The sequence below is a fragment of the Galleria mellonella genome, unplaced genomic scaffold, assembly GCF_026898425.1.
Source record: "Galleria mellonella isolate WM207_F2 unplaced genomic scaffold, CSIRO_AGI_GalMel_v1 utg150, whole genome shotgun sequence".
Taxonomy (NCBI): domain Eukaryota; kingdom Metazoa; phylum Arthropoda; class Insecta; order Lepidoptera; family Pyralidae; genus Galleria; species Galleria mellonella.
Genome location: NW_026442002.1, coordinates 804980 through 826197, shown reverse-complemented (window position 1 = coordinate 826197; position 21218 = coordinate 804980). Strand labels below are relative to the sequence as shown.

Below are 21218 nucleotides of genomic sequence, written 5' to 3'. Positions count from 1 at the left end.
TTCGATTCAAATAAACCTCTTTCGTTTCCTCCACATTCATCAATCTTTTCATACACGCTCGCCGGTTACGGGTACTTTTAATTTGGCCCTTCTTCAGCACGTCGCCTATTCGGTCGACATACGTCCGTCTAGAGCGGCCCCTACCGACATCTCCATTCATTCTTGCTCGATAAATCTCTTTCGTAATTCTTCTTTCATCCATCATAAAAAGTGATCAGTAAAAGAAAAAAAAAAAGAAACAGATACAAAAGCGCGGGAAATCACTTCGGGAACTGTCAAAAATATTTCGTTCTAAATATTGCAATTTACTTCGTAACATAACTGTTTGTGAAAAGTAATGATTCGTGTTGAATTAATTTATAGTAAGCAATGATTGGTTGTTTATTTTTAAATAAAATGCAAACAAGTATTGTATGATTAAAGTAAACAAGTTGTTATTGTAAATGTTATTTTTGTATCGAATTCCATTGATTTTAAAGTATTGTTTACTAATATTTGTTACGTTGTATCCGTGCAGTGACTTTAAACATCGTCATTATTATACCAGAGGGAGACTTTGTACAAAAGTCGATTGCTTGAGTACCTCTGTCTCATTCGTGTTTCAGCCGTGAAGCAGTCGTGTTTGCATGGCTGTGTTTCGGTTTGAAGGGTGGGATATCGCGTGAATTTACAGGGTACAGAGGAATAACGTCTGAGTCCTCAGGAATGGCAACACATGGGGGGTATCATGGGCGAAACAGTATACTCTGTTATGTCTATGGTACTGCTTATGTCTATTGGCGACGGTTACCACTTTCCATCAGGTGGGCCGTCAGCTTGTTTGCCATTCTGAGTTGTATAAAAAAAAAATGACCACTGCTGGACGTAGGCCTCCCCTTGAAGTGTTTTGCCAGTAGTTGCCACGCTTGGCAGGCAGGTTAGGCTTTTTTTTAATAAATCATAATGGAATGGTTGCCTCGCTTGTGAAGGATGATAAGTGAGAATGAAAGCAGGTCAGTTAGCCCATCGTGTTAAATTCCATAAGAATTAAACAAAATGGACCAGGAGGAACCGCGTGAAGGTCGACCTGATAGGGTATATTGCTAGCAATGGAGCAATTACATCCTCATTGTTTACAAACACTTTCTCTCCAGTTAGGCTTTGGTTATGTTTTCGTTAGGGTTTTGGTTAGGGTCGTTGCTGCCCATCCTTCGAGCATCATGTTCTCTTAGTTGCCTCTTACAATACCCACAGGAAAGAAAGGGATGACGTTAGATTTTAATCTATCTAATCTGTGACAATGGAGGGAAGGAATTGTTAGTAATGGATAGGTTAGTCCCCATAGCTATCAATATTCCTTATAAGGTCGATCTCCATGCGGTTACCCCTGGAAACTATCGCGATTGGGGGGAAAGGGATTGTTAGTAATGGAGACTGAGAATCCCATTGCTAGCAATATACCCAATCAGGTCCACCTCCACGCGGTTCTTCCTGGAAACTATCATGGTTTATTCCTGATGAATTCATCATGATGGGCCAACTGGCCTGTTTTCATTCTCATCGATCTCCCTTCACTGGTGCTCCGCTAGAGTATCCCGTTAGCGCGGGCGGGGTTACCATATCATTTTCACCCATCAAAAAAAATTATCGTGACTAATTTATCGTTGAAGTCGTCACGATTTATCTTTCATCCCACACTGGCGCCCCGCCAGTGTACACCGATAGCACAGGCGGGGTTACCATGCCATTTACACCCATTAAAAAAAAATTTGTGGCAGTGACGAGCAAGAATGAAATAGGGTCGATTTTTAGTCGCTCTATTTTCTATTAACCTGTCTAAATTGAAATTTCAACTTGATATTACAGTGAAGTCTTTATTTTAAGTATGAATATGAACTAAATCTGTAACAGCTTCATGTCAAAATAATAAGGAACAAGCTTTTTGTTCGCTACTTTATACGCGGGGGTTTAAACAGTGGGATAACCAATGGAAGAGATCACTTCTAGATGGCGTGTCGAGATGAAATATTCACCAGCATATCACCAGCAGCTCTACTCTTGATCCAATCATCAATAATCAATCCAATCTATTGATCCAATGACAATTTTATACTGCGCTCATGAAACAACAGTTAGGAATACCAGAGAGAGAGAGTTTATACAAGTCATTTGCTTGGGTATTGCAGCTTGTTTGCCATTCTTCCCACCCTTCAAATCGAAACACAGCCATGCAAACACAACTGCCTCACGGTAGAAATACGAATGGGACAGAGGTGTCCAAGCAAACGACTTTTGCGGTTTTGACAATTGTGTTCCTAACTTGAGATCTAGTTTCAAAACTAGCATATCTTTTATCTTAATACGCCATTTAGAACTAGTGTTATTCATTGATTTTTCTTCTAAAATCTAAGCGTATGAAGAAAGGGGCAAAAAGCTAATATTTTGTAACAAATATGGCGGCTAAGATAAGTTTTTGACAGTTTATAACTGTCAAAAACTTTGTCACCAAGAGGTGACAAATAAGAGAATTATTAATTCCAAGATTAATCAGGGGTATTTTAATAAAACCAAAAATGTGTATAACAAAATACTTTATTTGAATATGTCCTTACAAATAAACATTAGATAAAGAATAACATTTATAACTGTCACCATAAACAAAAATGCCATGTCTGTGCCAAATATCTTAGACCAAGAATAAACCAAATAGAGATAGTAGTTTGAAAACAAAAGGTTAATAACTTGTTCTTGATGAATAAATATTAAATGTAAAAAATAACCCATCGTTGCATCGCCATTTTTTATTAGAAATCAAAAGTGTAAGCGAGATAAAAGATAAATGAGTTAATTTTGATTTTAAACAATATTAAGGTAATCTATATTTGGTTTGAACTTGTATCTGTTCTAACTAGACTTGGGCTGTTTTGTAATTTACCATAGCACGATACAATATCGTATGAATTAAATAATATAAGAAAAGAATAAAATATACGGAATTTCAGAGAGATGCTTTTAGTTCATTTCCGTCGCTATATTGTCACGGAAAAGGGTCTGCGTATATTTATACAGTAATACCCCGATTTACGCGAATTCGACTTACGCGAATCCGGAATTACGCGAATCCGAAATTACGCGATCATCAAATCTCGTCGCTTTTATCGTTTGAACGCTAAACAAATCTAGATTACTCATTTTATCTACATTATGTTAAGCTAATGAGTATATCCGAACTTGTCTCGTGAAATGGATCCATAATTAGAAGTCAGGAGCTCACAGGTGTTAAACAATTATATCCCGACTTACGCGAATTCGACTTACGCGGTGATTGTCCAGCCCTAACTATCGCGTAATTATGAGGTATTGCTTTATTCCATTTTATTTTGTCATATAGTAAATTATAATACCGCCCAAGTCCAGAATGACTTTTTACGTATATATTAAAATATGTATATTTTAAATAATAGTACCATTTTATATAAATCAGTACAACATGTTAAAAAACGCAATATCTGAATGTAAAGATACAATCGACGATTTTTTTATACCACTTCAGTGGTAAACAAGCATATGTCCCACCTGATGGAAGGGTTACTGTAGCTTATGAACGCTTGCAATACTATGGACATAGTGCACGTTGCCAACTCTGAAGAAACCTCTTTGCTTCTTTTTTGAATTTTGGATTATTACATTATCACATAAAGGCATCGAATGTATATTTTTGAGACAAAAATAGCTCCGAGCTTGTTTCTTGGGGAAAATGTTCAGATGTACAATGTAGAACACTCGCAAATAATTTTATTAATTTTTAAGCATTCTTATTATTTATTTAACATTGTAAATAATCTTAAACGGGTGTTTTCATCGAACGCCAGTTCCGTTTACCCATCAAACAATTAGACTTAGCTATAAAACCCTGTTATTTCTCCATATTGATATTGCGTTCTCTTTCCCACATTGTAGCTCTCACAACGCCTAGTTCCGTTACATCCACCCGAGCTTAACCTATTTAGTCTTAAGAGTATAATGTTTTTTACACTGTCACCATTCTTAATCGCCCAATTACTTAAATATATTCGTATTAAAAGTACCATTTTCACCATTGTTTTTATATATTATAAAAAGTAAAATATGGCGGCCACTGTGAAAAATTTGCGAGAACAACTTTACTTTAGAAATCTTAAGATTTGATTTTATGGTGATTTTTTTAATAATTTGTCTTTTAAACATATAGCGTAGTATGTGTATTAGTAATATGGTAAATACATGGTGCCGTGACCAGGATTCGTTTTATAGTTGCAAACTTCTATTGCAGGATTTGAATAAAAATATTGTTAAGTACGCATTAGAAAACGTATGCACGTAGAAAAATCCCTTTAGCTTGCCTGGATCAATATTGAAATGCATATTAACTGAAACTAGCTAATTTTACATACATATACAGGTTAAAGTAGAAGTTACTAGTACTCTTTTAACGAAGTATTCTATTAGTGAAATTAAATACATTTTACAAATTAATATGAATTGAAAAAGGACACAAAATTTTGAGCACGTTTAATGCTAATAATTACGACTTTATTTTGTATATAATATACATTAAAAAAAAACTACTAAATTCAGATATACGTCAACAAAAAAATGTCATAAATTTAGAATAACTGCAACAATGGTGTAAATATATATAGATTTATATATTATATTACATACATATATTCAAGGATATATGGATGATAGGAAGTCACCGTTCCAATGACTCCTACAGCATCTTCCTGATCATGTAGTTTAGAATGCCTCCGTTCTTGAAGTACGTGAGGTCCACCTCTGTATCGAAGCGCACCTTCACTTGGAATGATTTACCTGTGTCCACCTGGAAATGAAATTATGAGTTAGCGCCTTGCTTGCTGTGCGATCCCGGCGTAGAATGGACCACCTCTTCCTTTCTCGCGTGTATCGTAAGAGGCACTAAGGGAACTGAATAGTCGATGGATTGGATAACAGCGTCAACTATTGGAAAAACCCTCTTATGGGGAAGGCCTAGGTTCAGCAGTGGGCTATTAACGGTTTTTATTTATTTATACATACACACACGCACGCACGCACGCACGCACTATATATAATATCACCAAAGCCTAACTGCAGTTGCCGACTCATTTACCAAGTGTGCCAACTACTGGCAAAACTCTCTCAAGGGTGAGGAGGCCTATATTCAATAATCAATAATGAATAATCAATGGCTTATATATATAATCAATAATCTCACCTCTACAGTCAGCAGGTCGCCAGGCGATAGATTATCCGGCACCTGGACAGAGTATTGCTCGGCGCCAGTCAGCCCCAGGGTCTCGGCGTTCACTCCGGGGAGGAACTGCAGCGGCATGATGCCCATGCCCACCAGGTTGGACCGGTGGATCCGCTCGAAGGATTCCGCTATAACTGCACGGATACCCTGGCGATGGATTGTAATAATTGTTATAAGTATTATTTCTTTTCATTTAAGAGTTTCCTCTTGTACCAGAGGGAGACTTTGTACAAAAGTCGATTGCTTGGGTACCTCTGTCCCATTCGTGTTTCAACCGTGAAGCAGTAGTGTTTGCATGGCTGTGTTTCGGTTTGAAGGGTGGGATATGGCGTGAATTTACTGGATACAGAGGAATAACACCTGAGTCCTTAGGAATGACAACACATGGGGGGTATCATGGGCGAAACTGTATACTCTGTTATGTCCATGGTACTGCTCATGTCTATAGGCGACGGTTACCACTTTCCATCAGGTGGGCCGTCAGCTTGTTTGCCATTCTATGTTGTATAAAAAAAAAAAATCTTGTCGGTACAACTAATTCATGCATTCTCTTCCAGCCAGCTCTATCCCAGGCCATATCCTTTATCTCCCTATACGACATGACACCTAGTGTTTCCTTTATCTGTCCCATGTAATTATAGGTATAATAGTTATTTATTTATATTATATTTATATTTATATTTTTATTCAAAGCACAAAATACATTGTATAGGATACATAATAACATTTCAAAAAATTATAAATTAAAATTTCCATTTTTAGCAGTTATTTACAGTCGGTACAATTATTTCTTTTTTGAATTAAATAAAAAATATGACAGTGAATTTACAGGGTACAGACGAATAACACCTGAGTACTCAGGAATGGCAACACATGGGGGGTATCATGGGCGAAACAGTATACTCTGTTATGTCCACGGTACTGCTCACGTCTATAGGCGACGGTTACCACTTTCCACCAGGTGGGCCGTCAGCTTGTTTGCTTCCTCTAAGTTGTATAAAAAAGTATACAGATATTGGCCCAATATAGAGGCCTGACATAGTTTGGCGATTGATGGTAATTAGACTTGTCATAATGTAATTTTTTTTCACCATCTGGTCCTGGCATAGTATAGGCCATCCCTTCCTTTCCCGTGGGTGTCGTAATAGGCGACTAAGGGAGGGCGAGGGATGGGCAGCAGCGCCCCTTAAAAACATCATCAAAGCCTAACTGCGGTTGCCAAACCGCCTACCAAGCGTGGAAACTACTGGCAAAAACCCCCCTTATGGGGGATGCCTACTTATGGGGGATGATTACAGTTAACGGCTGATATGTTATGGTAAGGTATTTTAAGGTATTTTAAGTAAGGTATAAGGTTTTTTTGATAGGCGACAGTGAAATAGTGAATTTACCAGCAAGTATGGTCCCTTGGCGGCCCAGTCCCTGCTGGAGCCTGACCCGTAGTCTTTACCTACGATGGCGATTAGAGGCACGTTCTCTGATGCGTATCTGTATTAAGAAATATTATAAAGCAAAATTAAAACAAAGTAGGTAAGCAGTAATTCTGTACAGGCAAATGGAGTGTATTGTAAATGTATGTTGAACTAATTAGAATTGTGGCCTTCACACATACATTTGTATTTAGTACAGTTGCTTAGAAAGAAACAGTTCCTTCTTGTAACTCCTGGAGGAGAGTCGTGTATAATTAATTAAAAAAATATATTGTTAATCGAAATATTTATACATTTCCTTTTGATGTTTTAGATTGCACATTGTTGCCACTTTATGTTGTTTTCATGTAATTAAATTTATGTATTTAATTATTTATTTTGTTTGTATGTACACAATAATTGTTAAACTTTATAATCTGTAATATTCTTTGAAGGAAACAATAAAGAGTTTTCTTTTATTTAGTACATTAAATGGAGCAACACTTTCAAATCCGTTGCAAACTCTCAATAAGTGGATTTTATCCGGGACCATTTATAATTTTGGACCAATTATAATGTATAATTTTGGACCATAATTTTGGTGGTCAATGTGAGATCGAGGAAAAATGTATAAAAACTCATGTCGAAACTGACCTGTCTGCCGCGTCGAAGATGTCCATAACGTCGCCGCTGGGGTGGTGAGTGGTCCTCGGGCCGGCTGTGGGTGACATCTTGTTCACCAGGCGAATGTTGGCGAAAGTCCCGCGGGACATTATCGCGTCGTTACCGCGCCGGGAACCGTACGAGTTGAACTCCCGTGGGGTCAGACTGGGAATTGAAGCGAACAGGTGTAATTTGAGTTTTTTTTTTATATTATTCAGAGACAGCTATTATTGTGTATTGCGAAGTTGGATACGCGACAAGTGAACACAGAGGTCGGTTGCACACTGTTTTAATTGACAAGGTCAAATGACTTATAAAGGTGGACGTAGCCACCCGTACATACTTAATACTACCCACATATATAACAGTTATGTATTACTACTTTTTTATCCGATTACAGAGAAACGAGAAGGAGGGTTATGTTTTTGACCAGTACATATGTATGTTCATCTGTTCTCTTATCCCAGTAAAATGGAGTCCCATCCTAAAATATTGGGTGGGACAGGTTATCAATGTAGGAGTGTCTTGACCGCTCATTTAGTAACATAGGTTAAGTAGGGGGAAAGGGATTGTTAGTAATGGAGATTGAGAATCCCATTGCTAGCAATATACCCAACCAGGTCGACCTCCTCGCGGTTCCCCCTGGAAACTATCATGGTTAATTCCTGATGAATTCATCATGATGTGCTAACCGGCCTGTTTTCATTCTCATCTATCACCCTTCACTGGTGCTCCGCCAGCGTACCCCGTTAGCGCAGGCGGGGTTACCATACCATTTTCACCCATCAAAACATAGGTTAAGTAAATAATAACCAACAAAATGGACTTTATGTTGTTTAAATAAATAAGTATTATTATTATTATTTCTAAATTACTTATTTTTATGCAACATCTTATTTTGAGAAAAGGTATCGCTGGAAGGGTTTTAATCATTCACTGGTCAAGCAATAATGATGTCAAATAAGCATACGGCTCGTCTGATGGCACGGTCCTTTATGAAGAACCCTTTGTTTTCGTTCTTATGCCCTGTGTAGGATGCGGTATTAACTCACCCCCTGGCGGCGAGGAACCTTGCAGCAGGTGAGTTGCGAGCGATCGATCCAGCTGGCGAGATGTGGTCTGTGGTGACCGAGTCTCCCAGCAGTAGCAGGCACCGGGCCTGCCTGATGCTGCGGATTGGTGGCAGGTCCTGCACGTTTGTTAAAAAAATATGCTCACAATTATAATTGCTAGTGGGGTAGTCAGAGGCATCTGCCAACTGTGGCCTTTGTGGTCAATGTAACACTCGACATGCGTACATGTCGCCGGTAGTATATTAGAATCCAATATTAATATTTTTGGCTGTGTGGACCCGACGTAGATTAGGCCACCCCGTTCCTTTCCCGTGGGTGTCGTAAAAGTCGACTAAGGGAGGGCGAGGGATGGGCAGCAGCGTCCCTCTTAAAACATCTCTTAATCTTGCGGTTGCTAATCCGCCTGCCAAGCGTGGCAACTACTGGCAAAACTCCCATTATGGGGAAAACTTATGTTCAGCAGTGGACTTAACTGTCCCCTGCCAAATGACTGGAATGATGATGATGATGAAGGGACATTCAAAACCTCCCCCCTTCTTTCCCCTTTTGGTGAAAAGAGAATTTTTATTTACACTAATATTATAAAGAGGAAAGATTTGTATTTTTGTGTGTATGTTTGTAATGAATGAAATAAAAAAAATACTTTGCCCATTTCAAACATTTTTTCATCATAAGAAAGCTACATTCACCCTGAGTAACATAGGCTATATTTATTGCTAGAAAAGATTAGGGAACCTTACTAAAACTTTAGTAACGTAACTCGAGGTGTAAAAAAAATGCTATAAAACATCTTTGGTCGCGTGCGCTGCGGAAACTATTGGTGATAGAACAAAAGTATGTTCTACAATATTGAAGAAAATATCGATAACTACAAAAAACTTCTCGACACTATATGTCCAACTATTATCGTTATGTCACAATGACCACTTTTTAAAATGTTGTAAAAATGTCCACCCGTGCGAAGCCGGGACGGGCCGCTAGTAACTAATAATTATAAAAAACTACAATAAAGAATCGGTCGACTCACCCTGGTCATGCCATCGAAGAATGGTGGTTTCTTGATGTACGTGGAGTTGGGGTCCCAGCCGTACAGTTTGCCCTGGGGCACGTCCAGCGCCTGCCACGAGGGGGAGCCCTGCTCGATCTTGCCGTACACCTGGCCGACAGAACAGGTGGGGTTACATTACGTGGTGGTGGGGGGGGGGGAAGAGAATGCCAGTAATGCGGACTACCAGTCCCATTGCTAGCAATATACCCTGTCAGGACGACATCCACGTGGTCCCCGTGGAAACCATCGTGCTGAATTCCAGGTGTATTCATCACGATGGGCTAATTGACCGACTATTTAAAAGGCCGGCAGCACACCCGCAATGCCGTTGGTGTTGCGGGTGATCATGGGCGCCGATAGTCACTTACCATCAGGTGAGCCGCATGCTCGTTTGTCCCCTGTGTTGTAAAACAAACCTGCCCTTTCCTTTTTACCTATCATCCCTCACTGGTGCCCCGCTAGCGTATACCGACAGCACAGGCGGTGTTACCATTCCTTCTTTACCCATTAAATAGGCATTGATTTGGACATTTTTTTACGAACATAATCATACATACACATACAGTCGTCATCCATTTTTTTTTTACAACACAGGGGGCAAACGAGCACGCGGCTCACCTGATGGTGAGTGACTACCGCCGCCCATGATCACCCGCAACACCAGCGGCATTGCAGGTGTGCTGCCGGCCATCCTCCTATCCTTGTCCCAATTATTATTTGTGGTAGGCGTAATATGTTTTCCTCTTCCATTCTTCTCTATTTGCAGCCATTTCCGCATTCCACAATCGTACGACCCGCCTGATAGTAAGCGGTTACCGTAACCTATGAACGCCTGCAATACCAGAGGTATTACGCGCGCGTTGCCGATCCTGAAGAAGCCTCTTTACCCCCGTTTTGAAGAACCCCATGCTGTAATCTCTTGGGAAAACCTCGGCAGGGAGCTCATTCCATAACTTGAGCGTTCGTGGGTACAACTGAATTGTGAATCTCCTTTTGGGTTCTGTTTATCCCAAAGGGCTCTGCCTATACAGCTCATGTAATGATTTTTTTTAAAAATTCTGATTTATTGTCATAAACTCAGTGACAAACGGCCGTACCTCCTTAAACATGCCGGGTATGACGAATTGATTCTCGACTTCCTGTATCTCAGCCCTGGTGGGCCAGATGTCTCTGAGGAATACTGGCGAGCCGTCGGCACGTTTACCTGAAACATTGTATTACGCATTTAACAATTTATTCAGTCGAATGTGCAGTATTGCCAGATGTCTCTTTTGATTTTTACCCAAACTTAATTTTTTTTTTCAATTTTTATATATACATATATGTATACAATATATCACTACATAGTATAAAACAAAGTCGCTGTCGCTGTCTGTCCGTCCCTATGTATGCTTAAATCTTTAAAACTACGCAACGGATTTTGAAGCGGTTTCCTTTAATAGATAGAGTGATTCAAGAGGAAGCTTTATATGTATAATACATGCATAATATTGTGGAGGAACACTGATAATTTTAGAGGTTTCTAATGTGATGTGATGTAATGTGAACCCGTGCGAAGCCGGGACGGGTCGCTAGTATATATATATATATATATATATATATATATTTACAATATGTAGTAAAAATATTTATACTATATTTTAGTAGTAAATGCACCACCTACTTAATTTTTTGCTCGCCTCATGGTTGACTGGTAGAGAACGCCATTAGCTGTTAATTCCGCCATATGAGGAATAATTAAAATTAATAAATTAATTAATATTATTAATTATTTTTTATTATTTTTTTATTAAAAGCAGTTGTTTGCATTGCTGTCTCAGTTTGAAGGGTGGGTTTACAGGGTATAGAGGAATAACACCTGGGTTCTCAGGAATGGGAACGGATGGGGGGTATCATGGGCGAAACAGTATACTCTGTTATGTCCACGGTACTGCTCATATCTATAGGCGACGGTTACCACTTTCCATCAGGTGGGCCGTCAGTTTGTTTGCCATTCTAAGTAGTATAAAAAAAAGGAAGATTTTGTACTACTCACCTAAAGGTTGGGTCTCAAAGTCGATATCAACGGTGCCGGCTAGAGCGTATGCTATGACCAGCAATGGAGAGGCGAGGTAGTTGGCCCGCGTGTTCGGGTGTATGCGACCCTCGAAGTTCCTGTTGCCAGACAACACTCCGCAGCACACCAGCTCGTTCTGGACAATTTAAGGCCAAATTGGAGTTGGTTCCAAAAAATGTTAATCTTGGTACCTGGTTTTATCCTCATTTTCAATGTACTTCACTGGTGCCCCATACCAGCGTATACCGAGAGTACAGCGGATTTTTTTTAATAAATGATAATGGAATTACTCCGTCTGAGCTATCGGTATACGCTGGCAGGGGGGAAAGGGATTGTTAGCCATGGAGTTTGACAGCCCCATTATGTTAGGTCGACCTCCAGGCGGTTCCTCTTGTGGTTAATCCTTTATGAAAAAAACCCTCCTTTTTTAATGGGTGAAAATGGTAATCCCGCTTGCGCTATCGGTATACACTGGCGGGGCACCAGTGAGTGATGATAGGTGAGGATGAAGCAGGTCAGTTAGCTCACCGTGACAAGTTCAACGATAAATTAGTCACGATGGTTTCCAGGGGGAACCACGTGGAGGTCGACCTAATAAGGTGTATTAATAGCAATGGGGACTCGTAATGAATAGAGAGATCCGACAGAATAACTCAATATATAAATATCAGATATTCTCATCTCTAAACAAAAGTGACGACTGGTGCCTATAGACATGGGTTGTACCGTGGGTGTCACAGTTTATATTGTGTCACCCCTATCGCAGCTCATGTGCCAATCTCGTGGGCTACTGTGTCATTTCACTGTATAGTTACCTTCTCTATGGTGTTGGCGATGTTGTCGTCGATGGGGCCCGAGTTGCCGATACACGTCATGCACCCGTAGCCAACGATGTCGAAGCCCAGCTTCTCCAAATATGGGATCACGCCGGATTCCTGCACAATAATAATAAAATACACATAAATATATAAATTTTATATTGTATTGTATGTGATTTATTTATTTATTTTTACTTTTGCACATATTAAATTATGTGTACAGGGTGGACTCAATGCCTGATGGCATTCTCTACCAGTCAACCGTTACGATAAACAGAGAACGCACAAATTGATTTTGTGTGTGTCTCTCTCTCTCTCTCTCTCTGTGTGTGTGTGTGTGTATATGCGTGCGCGTGTCTGTGTATGTGTATGCGTGCGTGCGTGCGTGCGTGCGTGCGTGCGTGCGTGCGTGCGTGCGTACGTGCGTGTGCGTGCGTGCGTGTGTGTGTATGCATGTATGTGCGTGTGTGTGTGTGTGTGTGTGTGTGTGTGTGTGTGCGTGTTTTATTTTTTAAACGGTACAATAAAGAGTAAATAATTTATTTTTCCATCTATCTACTCGTGCGAAGACGGGGCGGATCTCTAGTATTTTATATAATACAAATAAACATACATACAAAATTTAATCTGTGTATTATTTTATAATATTATTTTAAGTTTACGTCACGGTTGAACTAAAACAAAAAAGAAATCAGTCATACATACCCTCAAATAATACGTGACCACGCCGGATCCTGGCGAGAGCGAGGTCTTTATGTAAGGAAGGACCTTCAACCCGTTGGCAACAGCTTTCTTTGCTAGGAGACCTGGAACGGAATGAACGAATGTTATGAGCTCCCTGTCGAGATTTCACCAAGATACTACAGTATGGGGTTCTTCAAAAAGGGTACATTAAGGTTTCTTCAGGGTCGGCATCGCGCACGTGACACGCCTGCTGTTGCAGGCGTCCATAGGCTACAGTGACCGTTTACAATCAGATGGGCTGTATGCTTGATTGCCACTTTTGTGATATAAAAAAAGGGAGTTGATTCCCATACCTTAGAGTCTAGATGGTCGTGTACAGCACGGTTTCAGAGATGTTTCCTCCCACAAACGCTCTGGTTATGGAATAAGTGCTCTGTCGATGGGGGGGGGGGGGGGAGAGGAATTGTTAAGGGAGTTTGATTGCTAGCAAAATGCCCTGTCAAGTCGACCTCCACGTGTTTCCTCCTGGAAACCATCGTGAACAATTCTTGTTGAATTCGTCACGATGGACTAACTGACCTGCTTCATCCTCATCTATCATTCTTCACTGGTGCCCCGCCGGTGTATACCGATAGCGCAAGTGAAGTTACCACTCCATTATCACCCATTAAAAAAGCTCTCTGTTGAGGTTTTTTCAAGAGACTACAGCATGGGGTTCTTCAAAAGGGGGGTAAAGAGGTTTCTTTAGGTTCTTTAGGCAAAGCGCACGTAATGCTCTTGATATCACGTACATGACAAATGATCTGCTTTCATCGTCATCCATCATCTTTCACTGGTGCCCTGTCAGCGTATACCGATAGCGCGGGCAGGGTTACCTTTCCATTACGAGTATCAACTCACCAGCTCCGAGCATGACACTCGGGTTGGATGTGTTGGTGCACGAGGTGATGGCCGCGATGATGACGGAGCCATGCGTGATGGTGTACGTGCTACCGTCGCTGAAGGTGAAGTTGCCTGACGCTGATAGCTGCGCGGGCGACAGCCCGTAGCCTTTGAAGCCGACCTGGCGGAAATGATTTTAATATTTAATGGTTTTTGCTAAAAAAAATACTATACTGTGGATGTCGTAAGAATAAAAAGCGACTAAGGGAGGGCGAGGGATGGGCTAGATGCAATTGTGGGATACTTCGAGGTGAGAAGGGATTGTTAGTAACAGAAATTAGTTAGTAGCAATGGGACTGCTGTAGATGGACCGGGCCGTGCGGTCCTCGCATAGAATAGGCCACCCCTTCCTTTCCCGTGGGTGTCGTAAGAGGCGACTAAGGGAGGGCGAGGGATGGGCAGCAGCGTCCCTCTTTAAACATCTCAAAAGCCTAACTGCGGTTGTCAACCTGCCTGCCAAGCGTGGCAACTACTGGCAAAACCCCTCAAGGGGGAGGCTTATGTCCAGCAGTGGACAGTTAAAGGCTGATATGAATACTATATTAACCCAAAATTAAGTATTAGTATGAGTCTACTGGGAACGGCTTATCCGGAGCCAGAGGACTACAGATATCTTAAACCGCGGGATATCGTTAGGGTAACACATAGGATCTATGAAATGATGGTATAAGGCAGGGGGAAGCACAAGAGATCCCGATGGGTCGACGTATAATGAATTAGCTGACCCCATACGCGAATATAAGATAAAGGGGTAACTTAGATCTGGTGTATTTTTTTTTTAATGAATGATAATGGAATGGTAACCCCGCCTGCGCTATTGGTATACGCTGGCGGGGCACCAGTGAGGGGTGATAGATAAGCATGTAAGCTGGTCAGTTAGCCAATCGTGACGAATGCGACAAGTATTAGTCACAATGGTTTCCAGGGGGAACCGCGTGGAGGTCGACCTGACAGGGTTTGTTAGCAATGGGGACTAATGTCCCCAAATCTTCTCCCCCCCTAATCTGGTGTATTGCATTCATCATTTATCATTTCAGCTATTGTCCGTCCACTGCTGAACATACGCCTCCCCCATAGACTGCCATAAAGAACGGTTCTAAGCTAGGATAAAGGTGTGTGACACTCATTTCTCTCTGCCTACCCCGCAAGTGATTTGGCGTGAATATAGAAGCCTAGTATAGACGTATTGTGACGACTGTAACAACCATGGCCTAGATTAAAATAAAAACACACTGCGGAAGAATTGCAGTTGACAATAAGACAGCACGCGTTGCATTGTATGCAACCTTGCTTATTCAGCGAAATACGGTAATAAATATAACATGATATTTTTATCCGACTACACAAGAAAGGAGGGTAATGTCTTTAAAGTATGAATGAATATTATACAAAGCTACAAAAAAAAATACTTTTTCAAGTTTTGACCATTTTATACGTACATTTGGAAGGGATTATTTTTTTTTATTTTATATTCTTTATATATATTATATCATGGGCGAAACAGTATACTCTGTTATGTCCACGGCACTGCTCATGTCTACAGGCGACGGTTACCACTTTCCATCAGGTGGGCCGTCAGCTTGTTTGCCATTCTAAGTTGTATAATAAAAAAAAATCTTTAATTTATCTATTTGTGTGCCTGTTTCTATTAAATAAAATAATGTTAACGAACATTTTAACGAACAATCATTTTTATATATAAATAAACAATCGAGGAAGAGAAATTATATGCTGAGTACTGATTTTTACGATACGTGATTGTTCTTAAAATACAAAAATAAAGTGTTACACTATCAGGTTTTTATTAATTCGTGTATGGACCCATACATTGCAGTTTGTGATTTGTGTTCGTTTGTTAAACACATATACATACATACAGTGTGAGGTCAAACTGCTTCAAAAAGAAGTGGGTAGTAAATTCGGTTGTTTTTTCTCACGTTTATCACTTTATGACTCCGTCAATTGTGAATCGTTTTGGAACATTATTTTGTTATTTAAAAGGTCAATTTTGTTTCTTTTATCATTTGTTATTAGATACAGAAGATTCTGTAGGAATTTTATCAAAATTTAGTTTTTTTTTTATACAACTTAGTATGGCAAACAAGCTGACGGCCCACCTGATGGGAAGTGGTAACCGTCGCCTATAGACATGAGCAGTACCGTGGACATAACAGAGTATACTGTTTCGCCCATAATACCACCCATGCGATGCCATTCCTGAAGACTCAGGTGTTATTCCTCTGTACCCAGTAAATTCACGCCATATCCCACCCTTCAAACCGAAACACAGCCATACAAACACAACTGCTTCACGGTAGAAACACGAATGAGACAGAGGTGGCCAAGCAAACTACTTTTGTACAAAGTCTCCCTCTGGTATAAAGTTTTCGGTAGTTTAGTTTTTAGATCATGGTACTGCTCATGTCTACAGGCGACGGTTACCACTTTCCATCAGGTGGGCCGTCAGCTTGTTTGCCATTCTAAGTTTTATAAAAAGAAATATATATATACACTCATAAAATCTGTAAGTATATTCTTTCAGATAAAAAAAAGAATAATCCAAATCGGTTCACAAATGACTAGAGTGCTGAGGTGACAAACATATAAAAGTTAGAATCGAATTGAGGATCTCCTTTTTTGAAGTCGATGAATAGCGCCTGCTATTCGTTGCCCTGTTTCATAGTGTTTTACATAGTGCCTATACCTATACCATGTGTTACCATTTACCATCAGCTTGTATATTGCAAGTGTTATAGAAAAAAACTGTGATACAGCCCAGATTTGGTCGTCATTTTAATACATAGTGACAAGTTAGGAATCAGTGGACATCTGTGATAGTACAGTGTGATATTAGCGTGCTGCCGGTGACAGGTGGCGACGGCGTGATGGTAAGTACATATTTGTAATCTTTTTTTTAACTCATTTTTTTGTTATTTTACGTAATTATAAGGCAAAATTTTATCAAAGATTAATGACAACAAGTAATCATATTGTAAAGGCTGTATTCCTTACTGTGACGACACCTGACGACGAAAGGTTTTATAATGAAATAATTCAAATTTGCATTTTGTAATTAATGTTTAAAAATAATATATATATATAATATATATATATATATATATATATATATATATATATATATACATACATATATATATATAACTATGGGTATATACCTGAAAATAAAGAGATTTATTATTTGTTGTTTAAATTTAAATGTATTATTGTTATTAGTATATAAGTCTTTACGACTATTTTTAAATGTTTACATAATTAACTAATTCAATGTAACAATTAATATGTATTTATATAATAATTATTTGGACATACGTAATTGATAAATTTTTACTTAACATGTGCTAAGACAAAGTTTGCATGCGTTTAGATAAAGCGAAATGTGGAGCTCAGTCACCATTTAAGACCTTTGTACCACATTTCGTGCAAATACCATTTTACCAGAGGGAGACTTTGTACAAAAGTCGATTGCTTGGGTACCCCTGTCCCATTCGTGTTTCAACTGTAAAGCAGCTGTGTTTGCATGGCTGTGTTTCGGTTTGAAGGGTGGGATATGGCGTAAATTTACTGGGTACAGAGGAATAACAACCTCAGGAATGGCAACGCATGGGGGGTATCATGGGCGAAACAGCATACTCTGTTATGTTCATAGTACTGCTCATGTGTATAGGCGACGGTTACCACTTACCATCAGGTGGACCGCCAGCTTGTTTGCCATTCTAAGTCGTATAAAAAAAAAATTATTATTCTTATTCTATTCAAAATTTGCAATCTATTTCTTTAAACACTTGCTCTCGTCCGAATGTGTTTGAATTTATCATACTTATGCGAAGTTCACGGGTGTGTTATTTATATTATGTAAAAGTTATACTATATTATTGTTATATAATATAATATAACATTGTTTCTGCCTACCCTAATGGGAGACAGGCGTGATAGATATGTATGTATGTATGTATGTATGTTGTATAATATTCTATCCTATTCTCCTTTAACCGAAGCTTGTCTGTAAGAGATTGCCCTAGCGATAAGACCGCCTTTTATGTTTTGTGTTTTTGGTGCAAAAAAGAGTTAAATAATATCTAATAGGGGGGGGGGGAAGGGATTGTTAGTAATGGGGATTAGCAACCCCATTGCTAGCAATAAACCCTATCAGGTCGACCTCCTCGCGGTTCCCCCTGGAAATCATCGTGATTGGTTTATTGTTGAATTTGTCACGATGGGCTAACTGACCTGCTTCACCCTCATGTATCATCCTGCACTGGTGCCCCGCCGGTGTATACCGATAGCGCAGGCGGGGCTACCATTCCATTATCATCAAAAAAATCTAATATACTCGTATAAAATTCTCGTGTCACGGTGTTTGTTACCAAACTCCTCCGAAACGGCTTTGCTGATTTTTATGAAATTTTGTGTGCATATTGGGAAGGTCTGAGAATCGGCCAACATCTATTTTTCACACCCCTCAATGATAAGGGTGACCCACCTTTAATTTTTTTTTATTTTTTGTCATAATTTTTTTTAATTTTTTTATGCTTTAGCATTGAAAAATACATATAACTTCAAATTATCGTGATTTTTATACTACGTAATAGGGTTGCAAGATGGCAATCGAATATAATAATTGTAGTACGATGAATTTTCATGTATAGTTCTAGAAATAATGTATATGGTAAAACAACGTTTGCCGAGTGAGCCAGTATATATATATATATATATATATATATATATATATATATATATATATATATATATATATATATATATATATATATATATATATACATACATATACATATATATAATTTTTATTTTGGACTTTTTTGGTCCATTAAATATTAACCATCTCATAACTCCGTCAGTTGCAGACCGATTTGGAAAATTCTTTGTTTATCCGAAAGGACATACTTATACATTGGTATTGTAAAAATTTTATCAACATCGGTTCAGTAGTTTAGTTTAAAAATCAAAATAACTGGTTTCACTGATTGAAGTCTGTTTCTTTGGAATACAATTTTAAATGATTTGAAGTGACTATGTTTCGGTTTGAAGGGTGGGAAATGTCGTGAATTTACAGGGTATCCCTGTACCCTGTAAATAACACCTGAGTCCTCAGGAATGGCAACGCATGGGGGTACATATATGTACATATATATATATATATATATATATATATATATATATATAATAGAATTATATGTAAGTTCTAGAACTAATTATATATCTATGCATCGGTTACCATTCAAATGCTATTCGGCCATTATAACTGGACAAACATAATTATCCTAAATTAAAAATAAATTAACAATTTGATAAACGTTTATCGACCTATTGGACAAAGCGAGGGTTTTATGTCATGGAACAATAAGGAGTATTAATACAGGCAAACAAAATAATCAGTAATAATTTTGGAGACTTTGTACAAATTGTTTGCTTGGGTACCTCTGTCCCATTCGTGTTTCAACCGTGAAGCAGTTGTGTTTGCATGGCTGTGTTTCGGTTTGAAGGGTGGGATATGACAGTGAATTTACAGGGTACAGAGGAATAACACCCGAGTCCTCAGGAATGGTAACGCATTGGGAGATATCATGGGCGAAACAGTATACTCTGTTATGTCCACGGTACTGCTCATGTCTATAGGCGACGATTGCCATTTTCCACCAGGTGATCCGTCAGCTAGTTTGCCATTCTAAGTTGTATAAAAAAAAAAGAAGATTAATAATGAATACAAGAAACAGTACGATATGAGAGACGTTTATTAAATGCAATCAATTAAAGATTAGAATTCTTTCATTAAGTATTTGCTTCATTAAAAAATAATAAAGTCAAGGGCAGTTAAGATAAGACGCGTGTATATATATATATGTAAAATCGAATCTTTCTCATCACATTTATGTACACATATCAGAGGTAAGTTTTGTAACATTTTTTTTGTCATCCACATTTCGCTGGTGAAGGAATTCATTTATACCAAGCCGTCCAATCGTTCCATCAACAGTTTTTACCTGTGACCGCGATATATTCACTGACTGGGGACAAAATACCCTGTACGTGTATACCAAATTTCATAGTGATCGATTAAGCCGCTATGGCACTATAAGGTAGCAAAGTCACTTTTTTTCATTTATATATTTTTTTTAATGGTCTTTTTTTTTTGATGGGTGAAAATGGTATAGTTATCGCTGCGCTATCGGTGTACGCTGGCGGAGCACCAGTGAGGGATGATAGGTGAGAATGAAAAGACAGGTCAGTTAGCCCATCGGGATGAATTCAACGATAAATTAGTCGATAAATTAATGATATATATATATATATATATATATATATATATATATATATATATATATAAATTTATTTATATATAATAAACTTGTAATTTACATTGTTAATGCATTTATTAATATTGTGAGCAAGGGTGGACTTATCTCTGACAGAGATCTCTTCCAGTCAACCCGATACAGTTGGAAAGCATTTCGTTAGCGGGCAGCTGAAGTGCTACAACTGTTTATATATTTAGAATACATAAATAAATATATATAGTTAAATTAAATATTAAAAATAATAAAATAGCTTAGCGAATCATATTTGGTTTCTGTTTTTTTCTTGTGGAACTCAATTTTAAATTATAACGCCATCTATTGTCTACTAGAGTCAATTTTAAACAATAATAATAGATGGCAGGGGAAAATATTAACCAATTTGGGAGTAAGTTTTTAAACTTTCTGTGCATAGCTTAGTGACTCATATTTAGTTTTCCATTTTATGCGAGGTCTAGGTTAGAGGTACTCAAAGGCATATATTCTGGGGGGAGGGATCGTTAGTAATGCAGACTACCAGTCCCATTGCTAGCAATATATCCTATCAGGTTGACCTCCACGTGGTCCCACCTGGAAACCATTGTGTTGAAATGTAGGTGTATTCATCACGATGTGCTAACTGACCTGCCTTTTCATTCTTACCTGTCATCCCTTACTGGTGCCCCGCCAGCGTATACCGATATACGCACGGGTGGGGTTACCATTCCATTATCATCAATTAGAAAAAAAAAGGTATATTCTAGTAGCAATATGGCATTTATTCATAATACGAATATGTGTTACTTTTGTCTAACCTATTTGTTCTAAAAGAGAAAGAATTGTTAGTAACAGTTACAAGAGAAAATAGAATGGTAACCCCGCCTGCGTGGGGAAAGGGATTATTAGCGCGGGAGTCTAACAGCCCCAATGCTAGCAATG

The 21218-nt window shown here is 38.7% G+C and overlaps 1 protein-coding gene across 1 annotated transcript in view; it reads right to left on the bottom strand.

The window, feature by feature from the left end:
- Positions 1 to 2555: 2555 nt before the first annotated feature.
- The window catches only part of LOC113522652 (cytoplasmic aconitate hydratase-like), a 64692-nt gene continuing 46029 nt past the window's right edge, over positions 2556 to 21218 (bottom strand). The window contains exons 12-22 of the mRNA XM_052892189.1: positions 13927 to 14089; positions 13048 to 13148; positions 12340 to 12459; positions 11504 to 11660; positions 10566 to 10672; positions 9448 to 9576; positions 8400 to 8536; positions 7339 to 7512; positions 6667 to 6763; positions 5237 to 5422; positions 2556 to 4843 (exon numbers count right to left, since the gene is read on the bottom strand). Of these exons, the coding sequence (XP_052748149.1) occupies positions 4733 to 4843; positions 5237 to 5422; positions 6667 to 6763; positions 7339 to 7512; positions 8400 to 8536; positions 9448 to 9576; positions 10566 to 10672; positions 11504 to 11660; positions 12340 to 12459; positions 13048 to 13148; positions 13927 to 14089 (1482 nt within the window). The 3' untranslated portion in view covers positions 2556 to 4732. The remainder of the gene's footprint in view (positions 4844 to 5236; positions 5423 to 6666; positions 6764 to 7338; positions 7513 to 8399; positions 8537 to 9447; positions 9577 to 10565; positions 10673 to 11503; positions 11661 to 12339; positions 12460 to 13047; positions 13149 to 13926; positions 14090 to 21218) is intronic.